General features: G+C 40.6%; 1 protein-coding gene across 1 annotated transcript in view; it reads right to left on the bottom strand.

The window, feature by feature from the left end:
• Positions 1 to 17,325, bottom strand: part of poc1a (POC1 centriolar protein A) — a 90,689-nt gene that overhangs the window by 43,791 nt on the left and 29,573 nt on the right. Inside the window, exons 8-9 of the mRNA XM_016246284.1 lie at positions 13,082 to 13,150; positions 12,885 to 13,001 (exon numbers count right to left, since the gene is read on the bottom strand). Of these exons, the coding sequence (XP_016101770.1) occupies positions 12,885 to 13,001; positions 13,082 to 13,150 (186 nt within the window). The remainder of the gene's footprint in view (positions 1 to 12,884; positions 13,002 to 13,081; positions 13,151 to 17,325) is intronic.

The following is a 17,325-nucleotide window of genomic DNA, read 5'->3' as shown; positions in this document are numbered from 1 at the left end:
ATGGATGCACAGAGGAAGACAAGAGTAAGAAGTGCAGTGTGGGAGTACTACACTCAACCAACACCAGGGAAGGCAGTTTTTGTCAGAGCCCTTGTTATTCTTAATTTTGACATTAATTTGAATTTTTACACCAGACATACATATCGGTTCAAAATATCGGTTTATCGTTCTACTTGATCTGTAATAATCGGTATCAGCATCGGCCATGAAAAACACATATCGGTCGACCCCTAGTTCTCATGAGACTGTAAACTTTAGCCGCGGAACTTGCTAACTAGCACATTATTAGGAAAGGCGATTTTCAAAGATTCATAAAAGAAACTTATACTCACTGAAACCCACATCAGGAAAGTCTGACTCAGGACATTCTTCTCAGGGATGTTAAATTGTTCTTAATTTCAACATTTAACAATACATTGTTAAAGTCAAAAGTTGTAACTGTATTATTTAATGGACCCACGCTAACATGAAACAGTAGTATTTTTTAACAAAGAACAATAACTTATGTACAGTAACAAATGTAGCTATTGCTCATTTCTAATATTCGTGCATTAACTAAGAGACCTAACTGAACTTTCGCAAAGAGCTTGATTGACAGGCGATCTGACCAATCATAACGCCGAATCTGCCATCTTGTCTGGCGGAAACTAACAATAAATGAAATTTTCTACCTATTAGATTTTGTTTTATTAATGTCTACACCTACCCCAACCAATAATGCAAAAACAGTAATTATTGTTGTACAGTGTGACAAAAATGACGCTATATTGTTGTTCGCATGCCCCATAGCCGCAGCTGTATCCCTTCTAGCCTTAACCACAAATCAGAGAGGAGACTAGATTAACTTCGGTGGACTTACACTTGAAAAATGGTGTGTATTGATGTCTTTCCGCGGTTTAAATAAAATAGGTTCCTATGTTCTGATGTTTATTAATGATTAGTTCATGCTTTAAGTGCATATGAAAAGACGATCGGTTCACGTGCTTGAACTGAGGCGCTACAGCGATCTGTCACGACACATTAAAGAGCCACAAAACGATATTTATTGTTTGAATTTCTTAAAAGTTTACAAAATTTGAAAGCTGAGAGTCCTGAGATCTTGTTTCATACCGGAAGTAACCTGCTCTGTCTTGTCTGTCGGCGTGTTGTCAGTTTCCTCTTTGCTCTGCGATGTATTTTTCCCTGCGTGCGAACATGAGTGTAGTGTGTTTGTCAGAGATAGCAACAGTAATTAAGGAGGGCAGGTCTTTGTGAAGGGTCAATTGTAAAAGTTTTATCTATTGTTCTTTAAAGTCTTTTGCACTTTTAGCTATTTGAAACATCTGTTTAATTTTTACATTTTTTTGTATATTGCTTTATTGTATTTAAATGTTCAGTACTTTTCGTTTTAAGAAAAAAGTTGCTAAACCTGTTACACTGTATTATGACAACTTTTTTGCAACTTATTTCAATATCGTGATAATACCACATACCGAGAAAAAAATCACAACATATTTGATACCGTCTATATATATATATATATATACACACAGTGGTGTGAAAAGGTTTTTGCCCCCTTCCTGTTTTGTTTTTTATTTTTGTATATTTGTCACACTTAAAGATTCAGATCATCAAACAAATTTTAATATTACACAAAGATAATGCAAGTAAATACAAAATGCAGTTTTTAAATGATGATTTCATTTATTAAGGGAAAAAAGCTGTCCAAACCTACGTGGCCCTACGTGAAAAATTAATTGCCCCTCCTGTTAAATCATGAAAGAACTGCAATTAACCACATTATTTTAGAAAGCGGAGTTAAATTTCACTAGCCACACCCAGGCCTGATTACTGCCAGACCTGCTGAATCAAGAAATCACTTAAATAGAAGCTGTCTGACAAAGTGAAGCATGCTTAAAGAGCAACACATCATGCCGCGATCTAAAGAAATTCAAGAACAGATGAGAAGCAAAATAGTTGACATGTATCAGTCTGGAAAGGATTATAAAGCCATTTCTAAGGCTTTGGGACTCCAGCGAACCATGGTCAGAGCCATTATCCACAAATTGAGAAAAATTGGAACAATGGTGAACCTTCCCAGGAGTTGCCGGCCAACCAAAATTACTCCAAGAGCACAACGACGACTCATCCAAGAAGTCATAGAAGAACCCAGAACAACATCTAAAGAACTGCAGGCCTCACTTGCCTCAATTAAGGTCAGTGTTCATGATTCAACAATAAGAAAGAGACGGGGCAAAAACGGCATCCATGGGAGAGTTCCAAGGCAAAAACCACTGCTGACCAAAAAGAACACACAGGCTGTCCGGACTTAAATCCGATTGAGATGCTTAAACAGTCCATTCATGCTCGAAAACCCTCCAATGTGGCTGAATTAAAACAATTCTGCAAAGAAGAGTGGGCCAGCATTCCTCCACAGCGATGTGAAAGACTCATTGCCAGTTATCGCAAACACTTGATTGCAGTTGTTGCTGCAAAGCGTGGCACAACCAGTTATTAGATTTAGGGGGCAATTACTTTTTCATGTAGGGCCAGGCAGGTTTGGACAGCTTTTTTCCCTTAATAAAATGAATCATCATTTAAAAACTGCATTTTGCATTTACTTGCATTATCTTTGTGTAATATTAAAATGTGTTTGATGATCTGAATCTTTTAAGTATGTAAAAAATTTTAAAAAACAGGAAGGGGGCAAAAACCTTTTCACACCACTGTATGTATGTATGTATGTATGTATATATATATATATATATATATATACACACACACACACATACATACACATAGTATAACACACAATGAAAAATGTATAATGGCCACAAAAAAAGAAAAAGAAACATTAAAGCCATTTGATTGGTAATAAATAAAATCATTCATCAATGACAGACTGCAGCCACAAAATAATACAATTATAGTGCTTCAATTAAATTAAATTCAAGTTTATTTGTATAGCAATTTCCACGATACAAATCGTTGCAAAGCAGCTTTACAGAAAATTAAGTTTCTAAAATATATATATAGTGCTATCAGTGCCATCTCTCTTCCAGTGTAATGAACTGAAACTCATGATCTCCGTGTGCTGTATAACCTTCAGACAGGACCCAATATGACAATTAATAAAGAGTGTGACGCGAGAACTCAATGTGCAGACAGTGATCTACATACACATCACTAATCCAGAGTCTAGTGAACTCGCCGTGTTCACTGAAGAGTCAGACTACGGCCGAATATTAGCGGTATTTAACATTTCCAGGAATAGGGACAGAACATTCGTAAAGACATGTGTCCAGGTTCCTCTAATTACCTCTATCAAGTGTAATGAGTCTATCAGAGGCCATTAAGAAGCCTGCAGAACGCATTTCTGTGAATTACCCTGTATTTGAGTTTGACATTTACAGCACAGACATTAATGTCTGTACAGAGCATCACAGAAATCCCTCATCCACCTCTAAATGGACCTGTGCAAAGCCACGCTCATGATTAGCATGAACCTAAAATCTCTCAGATCAGCACGTGTGTAAAAGACACTGCCAGCGACAAGCGTGAACGCTGATTACTTACGACATGCTCAAGAGTGACATCTAATTCTTTTTACTCATCTAATAAAAATACTTCCTTTTTACTTCATGACACAAATGACGCTCAGAAGAAAAGGAAAGTCCTTTCAGAGACAGAGCAAGTTAATAGTTTGATGAAAGTTCACCCAAAATGGGTTAGTTTCTTCATCAGGTTTGGAGAAATGCAGCATTCTGGAGTGGTGTGGATTACGTGTGGATTACTGTGATGTTTTTATCAGCTGTTTGGACTCATTCTGACGGCACCCATTCACAGCAGAGCATCCATTGCTGAGACACTGATGCAGTGCTACATTTCTCCAAACCTGATCGCGGACAGCCTGAAGGGGAGCACATTTTCAGCTTTTTCCCCCTTTTTTTAAAAATATTTTTGCCTGAGCTTCTCCTGTAAGGCCAGGAGTGTGTATTTATGAAGTAAATAGGGTGCATTCTGATTCCAGTCGGTCTGCTGTTACTGAGATGCACAAACCACAGGATCGCAAGATGAGCAGTTTCCTTTTACAGCCTCACTTAAAAGCTCAATGCCATTGATCTGCGTGAAAGCGAGCTCAGGTGGGCATGAGACTCATGGGGTTCAGAGACGGCAGCGGTTCAGTGCCCTCGCTGATGTAAGTAACACTGCGGCCCTAAAAACACAGAGATGAAACTCTACACGAACACCTACACCTAATGACAGCGTTTAATATTTAACCTGCCGTAATGGTGTGCTCTTCCATTCCCCAACCTCGTTAAACTGCATGTTCAAAGGAGCTGGTAAAAATACTCAATCAATGGAGGCCTGGAAGCCATTATCTAAACTTGAGACCTAGTGAAGGTCAGTCTACCTTCTCCTCACGTCCAAGCGACGCAGATACATGCCGTCAGTAATTCACCTCTCCATTGTCTAATGTAGCGATTCAGTGATATGTAAGAGACTATAAATGTGCAATTACAGGGCTCTACAGTGCGACCATTTCAGTCGCATTTGCGAATGAAAACTACTGCGTGCAGCTATGAAAAAATATTTAGGAGCACCAGTGCGACTGACCCGATCAGCATATTTGTGTTTGCGCTCAGGAGAGCGTCGAACGTTTCGACTTGCGTGTTTTTGCAGCGTTGAATAATGTATCACTGAAGTATCTGTTGATTCCTTGAAAAAAATGTTAATCGGAATTCATTCACTGCTCAAAAAAAACGCCGTTTTGTTCAGTGCCGAGTTCTGCAAGCGCACAAATCCTCTTATAATAACAAACAAAGTGTGTAAATAAGAGATTCACTGTGCAGTATTAGAGAGCTTCGTTGATTATAATGGAACTTTGTGAGATCGCAGTGAACTAAGGAGAGTGACAGCTTTTAATAAATGTGATAGGCCCTACTGAATTAATACAACAGTTCAATAAACAAGTTAAAGGGGTCCTATTATGCTTTTTCACTTTTTTAACTTGAGTAAGTCTGTAATGTTGCTGTTTGAGCATAAAAAAGATCTGCAAAGCTATAAAGCTCAAAGTCCACTTCAAAAGGAGATATTTAACAGAAATCACTTTTCAAAAACTACAACGAACGACTCGTTTGGACTACAACGCATATTTTTCGGGATTTGTGATATCACAAATATCGACGAATGGGACGAGACCTGGTTGAGCTGCACTAGAGAAGGCAACGATGGTTATCACTATATCGGAGACACGCTAGCTTTCCCAAGACAGACAAACTTAGAGTGGTTACAATCATCCGGTTAAATCACACTCAAATTGATTTGATTTTGATGCAATATTTACACTGAAGCTTGCAGGCACACAACACACACTGGCCCAGCTAACCGATCACAACACACACTGGCTCTTCATGCCAGACTGGGGAGAGAGGTATTGTAATAATGTGAAATATGTGAAAAATAATGTGTTTTTCGAACAACCTAGTATGAGAGCCTGTTCTAGTACACCCCCAAAACAAGATCAAGACTTTGTAAAAGAGCATAATACGACCCCTTTAATATTAAGTGACTTACATTGTATGACTATAACACTATTGTCTGATTTTGCTCTATTTCATCGAAACTATTTTCAAACAGTCACAGCAGAGCAGCTGCACATCTCCAAAAGCAACCACAGCGTTGTTTCGTTTATGAATGAACGTGTGTTTTTAAATGAATCTAGTGAGTCAATGATTCAATTACCCATTCATAAAGGCACTTGCTTCGTTCCTGAATGAATCAGCTGTTCGAACGAATCAATTGAATAAATAATTCAATGATAAAATCAAGTGACTTGTCGCCAACTACTGGCAGTTTTATTTTTATTGTATAATTTTAGTAAGTTAAATCATTTAATATTTCTATGTTCAAAAATTAATATTTAAAACATTAATCTCAACATTAATTTATGAATTTAATTGCACTCATGCCACCTCGGAGCCTCGTTAAACATCTGAAAATACACCAACAAGCTATTTTTGTTTCTCGGTGCCACCTCTGTAGTACAAATTCATTTAGCTAATACTGATTTCATATGATTGGTAACTTATTCTTCTTATTCTCCTTGTTCTTAGAAATGTAATTTTTTAATTTGACATAAAAGATGACATACTTCTAATAAAATAAGAAAAATTCCATCACAAAGTTTAAAAAACAAAAAATACCCTGTAAATCACTTTAAAATCGCTTTACTTCAAAAGTGCTCCTAAAAAGAAAAGTAAGCGTAGAGCTCTGAATAAATGCTTTTACACAGAAATAGGGTCAGAAAGCTCTCAGATTTCATCAAAAATATCTTAAATTGTGTTCCGAAGATGAATGAAGGTCTTAGGCGTTTGGAACGACATGCGGGTGAGTAATTAACAACTATCCCAAATATCAAATGGCAAAATGGGTGAGTTTCTGTGAGTTTTAAAGTACACAAAGACTGCGGAGTCATTTTGTGTCAAATCAACCAAATTTCAAAAACTTCCCCAACTCAAATTTTTTATTTTTCTGAAGAAAGATAAACATGTATAGTGAGGAAAGCCAAAATATGCAATGTCATGGATGTATCTTTACTCAGTAACCCACTATTTTGTAGAGGGGGGTCAAAATTAAAATTTTCACCTGAGATTCAGAGCCAAATTGCAGGAGGATAAAAATTATTTCAGAAAGATTGCAGCATCATTGTTATTTTTACACAGAAATTGGTAGGTCTATAGTAAAATCTGTTAACTTTGGCAATCTTTGTTGCATTAAATGCCAGTGGTGACCATTTAATAATAGGAAAAAGCACCTTTCTCTATAACTCAAGAAGTATTAAAGACATCTTAATGCCCTTTTAGATTTTAGTTCGTAACAGACTTTCCTTTTGGCATCTTCACTTTTAGGCTAAACAGGCAGTGACGTAGAATCGGTGGACGGGGCTAAACAGGCAGTGACGTAGAATCGGTGGATGGGGCTAAATAGGCAGTGATGTAGAATCTGTGGGCGGGGCTAAACAGGCAGTGATGTAGAATCGGTGGGCGGGGCTAAACAGGCAGTGCCGTAGAATCGGTGGGCGGGGCTAAACAGGCAGTGCCGTAGAATCGGTGGGCGGGGCTAAACAGGCAGTGCCGTAGAATCGGTGGGCGGGGCTAAACAGGCAGTGCCGTAGAATCGGTGGGCGGGGCTAAACAGGCAGTGCCGTAGAATCGGTGGGCGGGGCTAAACAGGCAGTGCCGTAGAATCGGTGGGCGGGGCTAAACAGGCAGTGCCGTAGAATCGGTGGGCGGGGCTAAACAGGCAGTGCCGTAGAATCGGTGGGCGGGGCTAAACAGGCAGTGCCGTAGAATCGGTGGGCGGGGCTAAACAGGCAGTGCCGTAGAATCGGTGGGCGGGGCTAAACAGGCAGTGCCGTAGAATCGGTGGGCGGGGCTAAACAGGCAGTGCCGTAGAATCGGTGGGCGGGGCTAAACAGGCAGTGCCGTAGAATCGGTGGGCGGGGCTAAACAGGCAGTGCCGTAGAATCGGTGGGCGGGGCTAAACAGGCAGTGCCGTAGAATCGGTGGGCGGGGCTAAACAGGCAGTGCCGTAGAATCGGTGGGCGGGGCTAAACAGGCAGTGCCGTAGAATCGGTGGGCGGGGCTAAACAGGCAGTGCCGTAGAATCGGTGGGCGGGGCTAAACAGGCAGTGCCGTAGAATCGGTGGGCGGGGCTAAACAGGCAGTGCCGTAGAATCGGTGGGCGGGGCTAAACAGGCAGTGCCGTAGAATCGGTGGGCGGGGCTAAACAGGCAGTGCCGTAGAATCGGTGGGCGGGGCTAAACAGGCAGTGCCGTAGAATCGGTGGGCGGGGCTAAACAGGCAGTGCCGTAGAATCGGTGGGCGGGGCTAAACAGGCAGTGCCGTAGAATCGGTGGGCGGGGCTAAACAGGCAGTGCCGTAGAATCGGTGGGCGGGGCTAAACAGGCAGTGCCGTAGAATCGGTGGGCGGGGCTAAACAGGCAGTGCCGTAGAATCGGTGGGCGGGGCTAAACAGGCAGTGCCGTAGAATCGGTGGGCGGGGCTAAACAGGCAGTGCCGTAGAATCGGTGGGCGGGGCTAAACAGGCAGTGCCGTAGAATCGGTGGGCGGGGCTAAACAGGCAGTGCCGTAGAATCGGTGGGCGGGGCTAAACAGGCAGTGCCGTAGAATCGGTGGGCGGGGCTAAACAGGCAGTGCCGTAGAATCGGTGGGCGGGGCTAAACAGGCAGTGCCGTAGAATCGGTGGGCGGGGCTAAACAGGCAGTGCCGTAGAATCGGTGGGCGGGGCTAAACAGGCAGTGCCGTAGAATCGGTGGGCGGGGCTAAACAGGCAGTGCCGTAGAATCGGTGGGCGGGGCTAAACAGGCAGTGCCGTAGAATCGGTGGGCGGGGCTAAACAGGCAGTGCCGTAGAATCGGTGGGCGGGGCTAAACAGGCAGTGCCGTAGAATCGGTGGGCGGGGCTAAACAGGCAGTGCCGTAGAATCGGTGGGCGGGGCTAAACAGGCAGTGCCGTAGAATCGGTGGGCGGGGCTAAACAGGCAGTGCCGTAGAATCGGTGGGCGGGGCTAAACAGGCAGTGCCGTAGAATCGGTGGGCGGGGCTAAACAGGCAGTGCCGTAGAATCGGTGGGCGGGGCTAAACAGGCAGTGCCGTAGAATCGGTGGGCGGGGCTAAACAGGCAGTGCCGTAGAATCGGTGGGCGGGGCTAAACAGGCAGTGCCGTAGAATCGGTGGGCGGGGCTAAACAGGCAGTGCCGTAGAATCGGTGGGCGGGGCTAAACAGGCAGTGCCGTAGAATCGGTGGGCGGGGCTAAACAGGCAGTGCCGTAGAATCGGTGGGCGGGGCTAAACAGGCAGTGCCGTAGAATCGGTGGGCGGGGCTAAACAGGCAGTGCCGTAGAATCGGTGGGCGGGGCTAAACAGGCAGTGCCGTAGAATCGGTGGGCGGGGCTAAACAGGCAGTGCCGTAGAATCGGTGGGCGGGGCTAAACAGGCAGTGCCGTAGAATCGGTGGGCGGGGCTAAACAGGCAGTGCCGTAGAATCGGTGGGCGGGGCTAAACAGGCAGTGCCGTAGAATCGGTGGGCGGGGCTAAACAGGCAGTGCCGTAGAATCGGTGGGCGGGGCTAAACAGGCAGTGCCGTAGAATCGGTGGGCGGGGCTAAACAGGCAGTGCCGTAGAATCGGTGGGCGGGGCTAAACAGGCAGTGCCGTAGAATCGGTGGGCGGGGCTAAACAGGCAGTGCCGTAGAATCGGTGGGCGGGGCTAAACAGGCAGTGCCGTAGAATCGGTGGGCGGGGCTAAACAGGCAGTGACATAGAATTGGTGGATGGGGCTAAACAGGCAGTGATGCAGAAGCAGGCGTTGATCATGTTCTGTGGAGGCGGTGTTTAGTCACACTATTACATCGCAGTTGTACATTCCAAAAGCTGTTGTTTTGGTGGACTGCCTTCAATATAAGCTGTAGAATATTGACAAAGTTTTGAAATGTTTTGAAAGTACACGTAGAATCGGTGGGCGGGGCTAAACAGGCAGTGACGTAGAATCGGTGGGTGGGGCTAAACAGGCAGTGATGTAGAAGCAGGTGTTGATCTTCTCCTGTGGAGGCGGGGCTTAGCCACACTAGTACATCATAAAGTGGCACATTCCAAAACGAGTCGTTTTCTGAGCTTGGTTTCAATAAAAGTTATTTTTGAACTAACGAGAAAGTTTTGAAACTTAGAGAATGTTTTTATAGTACATTGACCTGTTATAGGTCAAAAGATCAAGGGAAATTTTATTTCTCAGTTCATGAGCCCTTTAAAACGTTGTGAATGGCTTTCCGAGGCCGTTTTGACTTGAATCTCCTTCAATATAAGCTGTAGACTATTGACAAAGTTTTGAAATGTTTTGAAAGTACACTGACCTCTTATATGTCAAAAGATGAAGGGAATTTTGGTTTCTCAGTTCATGACCCGTTTAAAAGAAAAGAAGTATCCTCTGTATGCAACGTGACCCACATTTGGTTTTTGATCATTGAAAATGTGTACAATTTAACAGATTACTCCTAGACCCATATTGAGATTCCAATTTAGCTGGAATCGAACCATAGATAGCCTTAAAAATGAAGATGCCAAAAGGAAAGTTTGTTAAGACCCAAAATTTAAAAGGGCATTAAGATATCTTTAATACTTCTTGAGTTACAGGCATACAAATTTTGGTGCTTTTAGTGCTTTTAGCCATTTTTATATAATCACCACTGGCATATATTGTAACAGATTGCTGAAGTCAACAGATTTCACTAATAGACCTACCAATCTCTCTGTAAAATAACGTAACGATGCTGCAATCTTTCTGAAGTCATTTTTATTCTCCTGTAATTTGGCTCTGAATCTCAGGTGAAAATTGTCATTTTGACCCCCCCTCTACAAAATAGTGGATTACTGAGTAAATATACATTCATGACATTTAAAATTTTGGCTTTCCTCACTATACATGTTTATCTTTCTTCAGAATAAATATTGTCAAAATCAAACGTTTGAGCCGGGGACCACTGGTTGAGTTGACACGGAATGACAGTCTGGATGTTGTGCATGTGACACATACTGACACACGCGTGGCACTCCTCTGCATCTCACTACATGAGGACATGAACGCGTAAACTTCAGAGCTGCTCTGAGAGTCTCTTCAGCAGCATTTCAACATTTACTTTGAGAACACTATTAGCAGATGCACACAAAAACTCAAAGATCTTCACTACAATCTACAAAAACAATTATTAACTTGAACAAATTGTGACAAATCTATAACTATAGTACAGGAGAATGTACTTCTTGGAGTAATAATAAAAGTTTATTAAAAAATATTTTTAAGGAATATCACCCATTTTTTCTTCCATGTTTTAATTTTAAGAGTAAACATCTGTTGTAAAGGACTTTATTTGCCAAAAAAAAGAGAAAGTAATTCTTCAAATTTAATTTGATTACATTTTTATAAAAACTCAGTTACATTGTAGAAGTTGCATGCATTCACTGGATTGCCACTGTTTTTGATAATACATTTGTATTAAATTATAAAACACAGAATCCATAAAAATCAAGTTACAACACAGAATGTCTGAATTTTAACTAGCATTGTTTAAATAAAAAAATTATAATAATAATAATAAATGGGATTTCATAGGGATCTAATAAGGTCCATATCTACCAGAGGGCCACTGTCCAAAATAACAAAGTGTCCTGTTTGCAACAGAACAGCATTACAGCCTGTCAGATGCATGTACTTCACAAAGAGTGATATTATTTGTATATTGAATTATTAGTTTAGGACATAACTTCCTTCTAATGTAATTCACTTACAATTTATTTTGTAGTTCCCACACACTCATTATCAGTGAATCTTTCTCATACACGTGTCATGAATAATGAGTGCTCTTTACACAAGAATCTCATGATCCACACGTTGCCATACAAATAAGTCTGATGAATGGTTTGTGGATATAGCACACATACAAATTAGACTGAATTCTGCTTTCCAAAAGTTCCCATGGCACAGTAATAGTTCACATGAGTCACACACATGAGGCATTCAGAGGGGAAGTGAGCTGTCTGATTCATATCAATGACTCCTGTGTCCACTTCTGACTGATTAGCCAATCACTTTCACTGATTCATCTTGAATTAGACCGCATGTTGTGTTGCACGTTAAAGGTTTCCGAGTACACTCAGTGTTAGAAAGTGGTTTATTGTTGATTTCAAGTCTCTCTCTCATACAGTATTCACAAGTTCACAACTCAGCTAAACTATATATAGCAGTGGTGCTGCAGATTCAGCAGAGGTGCAGGACACACTCCGTTACAAGATCTCACTCATATACATTTGTCTTCACTTGAAAAAATGTGACATTTTTTAAAGGGGTCATATGATGCTTCTAAAAAGAACATTATGTTGTGTATTTGGTGTAATGAAATGTGTTTATGCGGTTTAAGGTTAAAAAAACACATTATTTCCCACATACTGTATATTATTGTTTCTCCTCTATGCCCCGCCTTTCTGAAACGCGTTGATTTTTACAAATTTTTACAAAGCTCATCGGTCTGAAAAGCGAGGTGTGCTGTGATTGGCCAGCTATCCAGTGCGTTGTGATTGGCCGAATACCTCAAGCGTGTGACGGAAATGTTACGCCCCTCACCATACTGTGCTGATGCCCTGTCCGGCCGGAGCGACGAGACAAAAACATTAAAACCCATTATAAACCAGGCATTTGTTGCATCCAGTGGGGACATAATTACGGATTATAATGACTTATACTGTCTTTTTACGCGTTGTGTTGCATTGCGCTGCGTAAACATAAAACCATATCTGCATTTGTGATTGGAGAAACGACAAACAATAAGACCTACTCTACACTGCCCAAAAAACTCACTTTAAATATATAAATTATTAAAAACTCTTTAAATATAAAAAAACATACAGAACAGTCGGCATTGTAGTCTACTCTCCCAGGATCAGGAAACAGTCCTCTATAGATGCGCTGCACACATCTGAATATTAGGGTTGAAGTGTTCTGGAACAGTGTTGTAAATACAACTTAACCACTGATTTCTAGTCGTGTCCTCTTTTGGAAGCTTTTATAAAGAATATCTCTTTGGATTTGAGACTTTAGTCTTTGCAACTTTACAGATCTTCTTTATGCACCAAGAGCTTGTAACACTCCAAAGAGAAAGGAAAAATTGAGATCGCATCATATGACCCCTTTAAAATGCTTTAATTTGGCATGAGTTTATTATGTTTGTATGGCTATGTGAATGTGATAGTCGAGTGAAGCTGAGGACTCTGCACTCAGTGGCGTTTTAAGTGAAGCAAACACCTGCGGTGAGGTGATCATGTGATCATCTTACCTGTGCTGACGGCTGGCTATAGCTTCTGTGATCCGAAGCTTTCTCATCTCCAGCGCCTTTCTGCTGCAGCACCTCACTGTAATCCACGCTGTCAAAGTTAGTCCTCCACAGCATCACCTGCAGCAGGTCACGTCATCAACACGATGCACACAGCACAGCCGAACACTCACGTCTGAGCAGATAATACATGAGCTCACCTGTTCATCTGCACCTCCCGAGGCGAAGAAGTCTCCGGTCCTCGAGAAGGACACACAGCTGGCTGGACCCTACAAACAATCACAACAGCAGCGTTCAGTTCTGGAGGAAAACCAGAGATGCCTGTCAAGACACAGAATAGTTGTGACATGGAAAACTGCAGCTTGGACATTCTTCTAAACATCCCACAGAAGAAAGTCAGTCATGGCTTAAACTATTCCTTTGAAAACTACTTTGTGTTGCACTGTAATAATTTGGTTTGAAGAAAAAAAGCACTAAGACGCCAGTCGTTTCCCTCTACACACACAACTATCAGTGCCAGCGGAGAGGAGCAGAAAAGCCTTGGCCAGTCTGTAGGAGGAAAATTACAGCGTCATGATGCCATATTGACTTTGGTTGAAGAGTGCAGGTTAAATTTAGGCAGAGAACACAAAGCAGACACGGCTCTGGCAAAGCCAAAAGACATGCTTTGACACACACACTCCACCCACACAACTGGCACAGTGCATGCATATAAACACTATACCAGTACATATAACTCATTCACATTAATACTTTAAGTTTTTAACGTTGTTTACGCATATTACAAACAGACAGACCAACCATGTGCAAATTCATCAGTCAACAGCATTGCTGAGAATTTTCTCATTAAAACTAGTCTCAAAAATGCAGTTTGAATGCACTTCCCTTTCCAACCGTCATAAACGTAGTCATAGACAGATCTGCTTATTCATGAATGCAGTGGCCAATCAGAGGCGTTTAAGTCAGAACCCACTCACCAGTGCTGAGTTATGCAAGCTTGTGAACCCTCTCACTATAGCATACATTGTGTATTGACTAAAATGTAAGTCTGAGCTGTTTCAACTGAAAGAAACTTGCATTGATTGATCTTGAAATATGTTAATGCCCTTGTTTTGTCTCAAGATGCACACGAGTAATGTTTTTTTCAAAGGCATGTCTATAAAAATTACTTTAAAATCCTAATTGAACTATGGCCTAGTCCTGGCTTAAGCTAAGCCCTGTCTGTGAAACTGGGCCTCAGTGTGCAGTGTAGAGCTTCACTGATTATATTTTATTTTTTTAAATAAAAAGTTATTTTTTAGTGATTATAAAGGAAGCGCTCTTTGCACAATTTCTAAACTTAACAATCCATTCAGAATTTGAATATATTCACTCACAGATTCACTCTCCGATAACAGTTTATCAAATATGGCTGCCTGCCATTGTGTAGTGGAAGTGGAGCAGGTCGGAGCTGCTGGGATTGATTGGAGGCGGGGCTAATTAGCATATTCATGGTTCCGTATTTTCTAAATAAGTTAAGGGTGTAGAGTAACATTCAGGCCAAATTAAGACATACAGAAATAATTTTTTGGGGGAAAAACATTTAAATATATCATTTTGATTATAAAAGACAAGTTTTAAGTTTCAAGTTTCAAGTTCAAGTTTAGTTTATTTATATAGCACCAATAAAACAGCAACAGCTGACCAATGTGCTTTACAGCATCAGATAGAATAAATTAAAGGTAAACGGAAATCAAAAAATAAATTCACAATTGAAAACAGCCAATTACATCCAAATTTAAAAGGTATAACAAAGTATCACAACATGTTTTAATCAAAATTGCCAACAAGAGTCAAATGCAAAGGTTAGTCATCAAGGGACATTAAATCAGTATCGGGACCGATACTGGTCTCCTGTACTTGTTCTCGTTAAAATGCCCCGATACCAAACGCCGATACCACACAGCATGTGTTAAGCGCCATATTCAAACAAAGAAACACTGACAACAGAACAACAGACAGCAGAAAGGAGTTAAGGATGTCTAGAGAGCGCGCACTTCTGTTGTGTGATCTTTGATGTTCACTCACTTAGCACACGCATCATTTGGATTAAAACTAAATCATAAAAATAAGACCATTTATAGAGGCATTCACTATAAACATCATCTATTTTCAACCTTAGGCATGCACGACTTTCAGGCGAAAGTGAATCTAGCAGCCTGTGTGAAGGCTGTACTACTGTCCTCTCATTCTGAATCAGTACAAATATGTGCACGTGTTGTGCGTTTTGCTTGCTTGAGTGTTTCTGCATTATGAGTGGCTTTGGAATATAAATAGCAGCACGTTTCAGATGAAAAGACGCGACTTCTATTTCTGAAAATATCACAGTTAGGAGATTTATAGCGAGTGGTTCCCTGCATTATTACAGCAAAGCGCGTGATTACAGTACTGAGCCGCTGCAATGGAGCAGCTCTAATGCTATTACATTAAAGATGATGTACCATAGAGCAAAAACATTAACAGTGAAAGTAACAAAAACTTGTAAAATACATTTTAATGGGCATAATTAAGTGTGAAAATATATACAGTCAAACCAAAAATTATTCAGAGACCAGATATAATTTTTGATATTTTTTTTACTAGTGGGTGCAGGACACTATAGTTCATTTATGTAAGTGAGGATAGCAAAATAAAGTAAACTGTGACAAATCATACCCAAAAATTCTTCATACAGTGGACTACCAGTAAAATTGAAGTTGAGGTTTGCATGAAGCTGGGTGACAGCATGCCCAGGAGACCACAGGCTGTCATTAAGGCTAAGGGTCGCCCGACAAAGTATTGATAGTTGTGTAAATACTGTCATACTAACAGCTGTCTAATTTTTGGTTGATTGTAATCTATTACATACCTTTCTATCAAAGTTATCTGACATTATCAAGCTGAATTTGTTCTAACACAGTTTAACTCTGAGTTCTTGTTATATTTTATTACCATTTTCTAAACTATAGCGAATAAACTGTGATAATGTGAGAAATGTTGAAGGTGTCTGAATAAATTTAGGTTTGACTGTATCTATTTGATAAATGAAACATTATACATACCCTTTTGGTTTCTGTACCCAATATTTAAAACATTTACAAATGCAATAAAAATATCGGTATCGGTACTCGGTATCAGCAAGTACCAAAAATAAAAGTATCGGTATCGGGCGAGTACTGGAAAAAGTGGTATCGGTGCATCCCTAATTAAAAGCAATAGAAAAATAAGTTTTGCATAAAGATTTAAAAATCTATAAAGTGGGTGTGGACCTAGTGTGAAACGGTAAACCGTTTCAGAGTTTAGGGCTAGTAACAGCAAAGGCACATTCTCCTCTTTGTTTTAATTTAGCTCTAGGAGCAGTGAGCAGTCTAAGACTAGCTCGAGAGGGATTTTAAGGGATACAATTACGGACTGCAGGAGGTCTTATTAAATCTAGCATACTGAATAAATAATAGAATATGTCATATTCTGAACTGCTTTATGTCGATTTATTTTGCAATTATCAATATGACTAATAGTTTGAGTAATAAATGGATCCACTGGCTGGATTGGTGAGGACTCATCAGAGGTTCAGTGAGTCAGTGAAGCAACACCTCACATCACGTCCTCAGATGCACCGCAGTCAGCAGAGCTCAGTGTGTGGGATCTCACCAATCACGTCAGTACACAACACTCAAACGACTAGGTGAATCTGGCCTAAATCACCCATAATGCAGCATCACATCTTCACAAACTCTCTGTTTAAAAGCATCTTATCAATGAGGATAGATGTGAATTTCAGACTAGTTCACCAATAAATAACAATTCTGTCATTATTCACTCTCCATCATGTTGTTTTGATCAGTTAATAATAATTGAAATTCCATTCTGTTTCTCATGAAAGTATCAGTTTGGCTTCAGAAGGAATATAGCACAGTATTCCTGTGGACTTTTGAGCTTTCATTACATTTTTGTCCAATTTGTAGTTTGTAGTCAGGGTCAGGGATGCAATGAATTGCGCTGGGTAAATAAGTTCAGACTACTTACTTGCGTACGGACATAGTTGGCAGCTGTTAATGCACAATCACTGTATATTAGGCAAGGCAAGGCAAGTTTATTTATATAGCACATTTCATACACAATGGTAATTCAAAGTGCTTTACATAAAAGGAAGTAAAATAATCAAATAATTATCACAACAATAAAACGAGGAATTTCAAAACTTTTTTAATTATTTAAAAATTGATTTAAAATGAATTTAAAACCGTTAAAAATAGAAAATGACTATATTTAAAATACAGTGCAATCAGTTCGGACGTAGCACAGTGCTCATTCAGTAAATGCACAGCTAAACAGATGAGTTTTGAGTATGCATTTAAATGTGACTAATGTTTTAGCACATCTGATCTCTTCTGGAAGCTGATTCCAACTGTGGGCGGCATAATAG

Source organism: Sinocyclocheilus grahami, unplaced genomic scaffold (assembly GCF_001515645.1).
Source record: "Sinocyclocheilus grahami isolate Dianchi unplaced genomic scaffold, SAMN03320097.WGS_v1.1 scaffold792.1, whole genome shotgun sequence".
Lineage (NCBI taxonomy): Eukaryota > Metazoa > Chordata > Actinopteri > Cypriniformes > Cyprinidae > Sinocyclocheilus > Sinocyclocheilus grahami.
The sequence above is the reverse complement of the archived record's forward strand: the minus strand, read 5'-3'. Positions and strand labels throughout refer to the sequence as shown.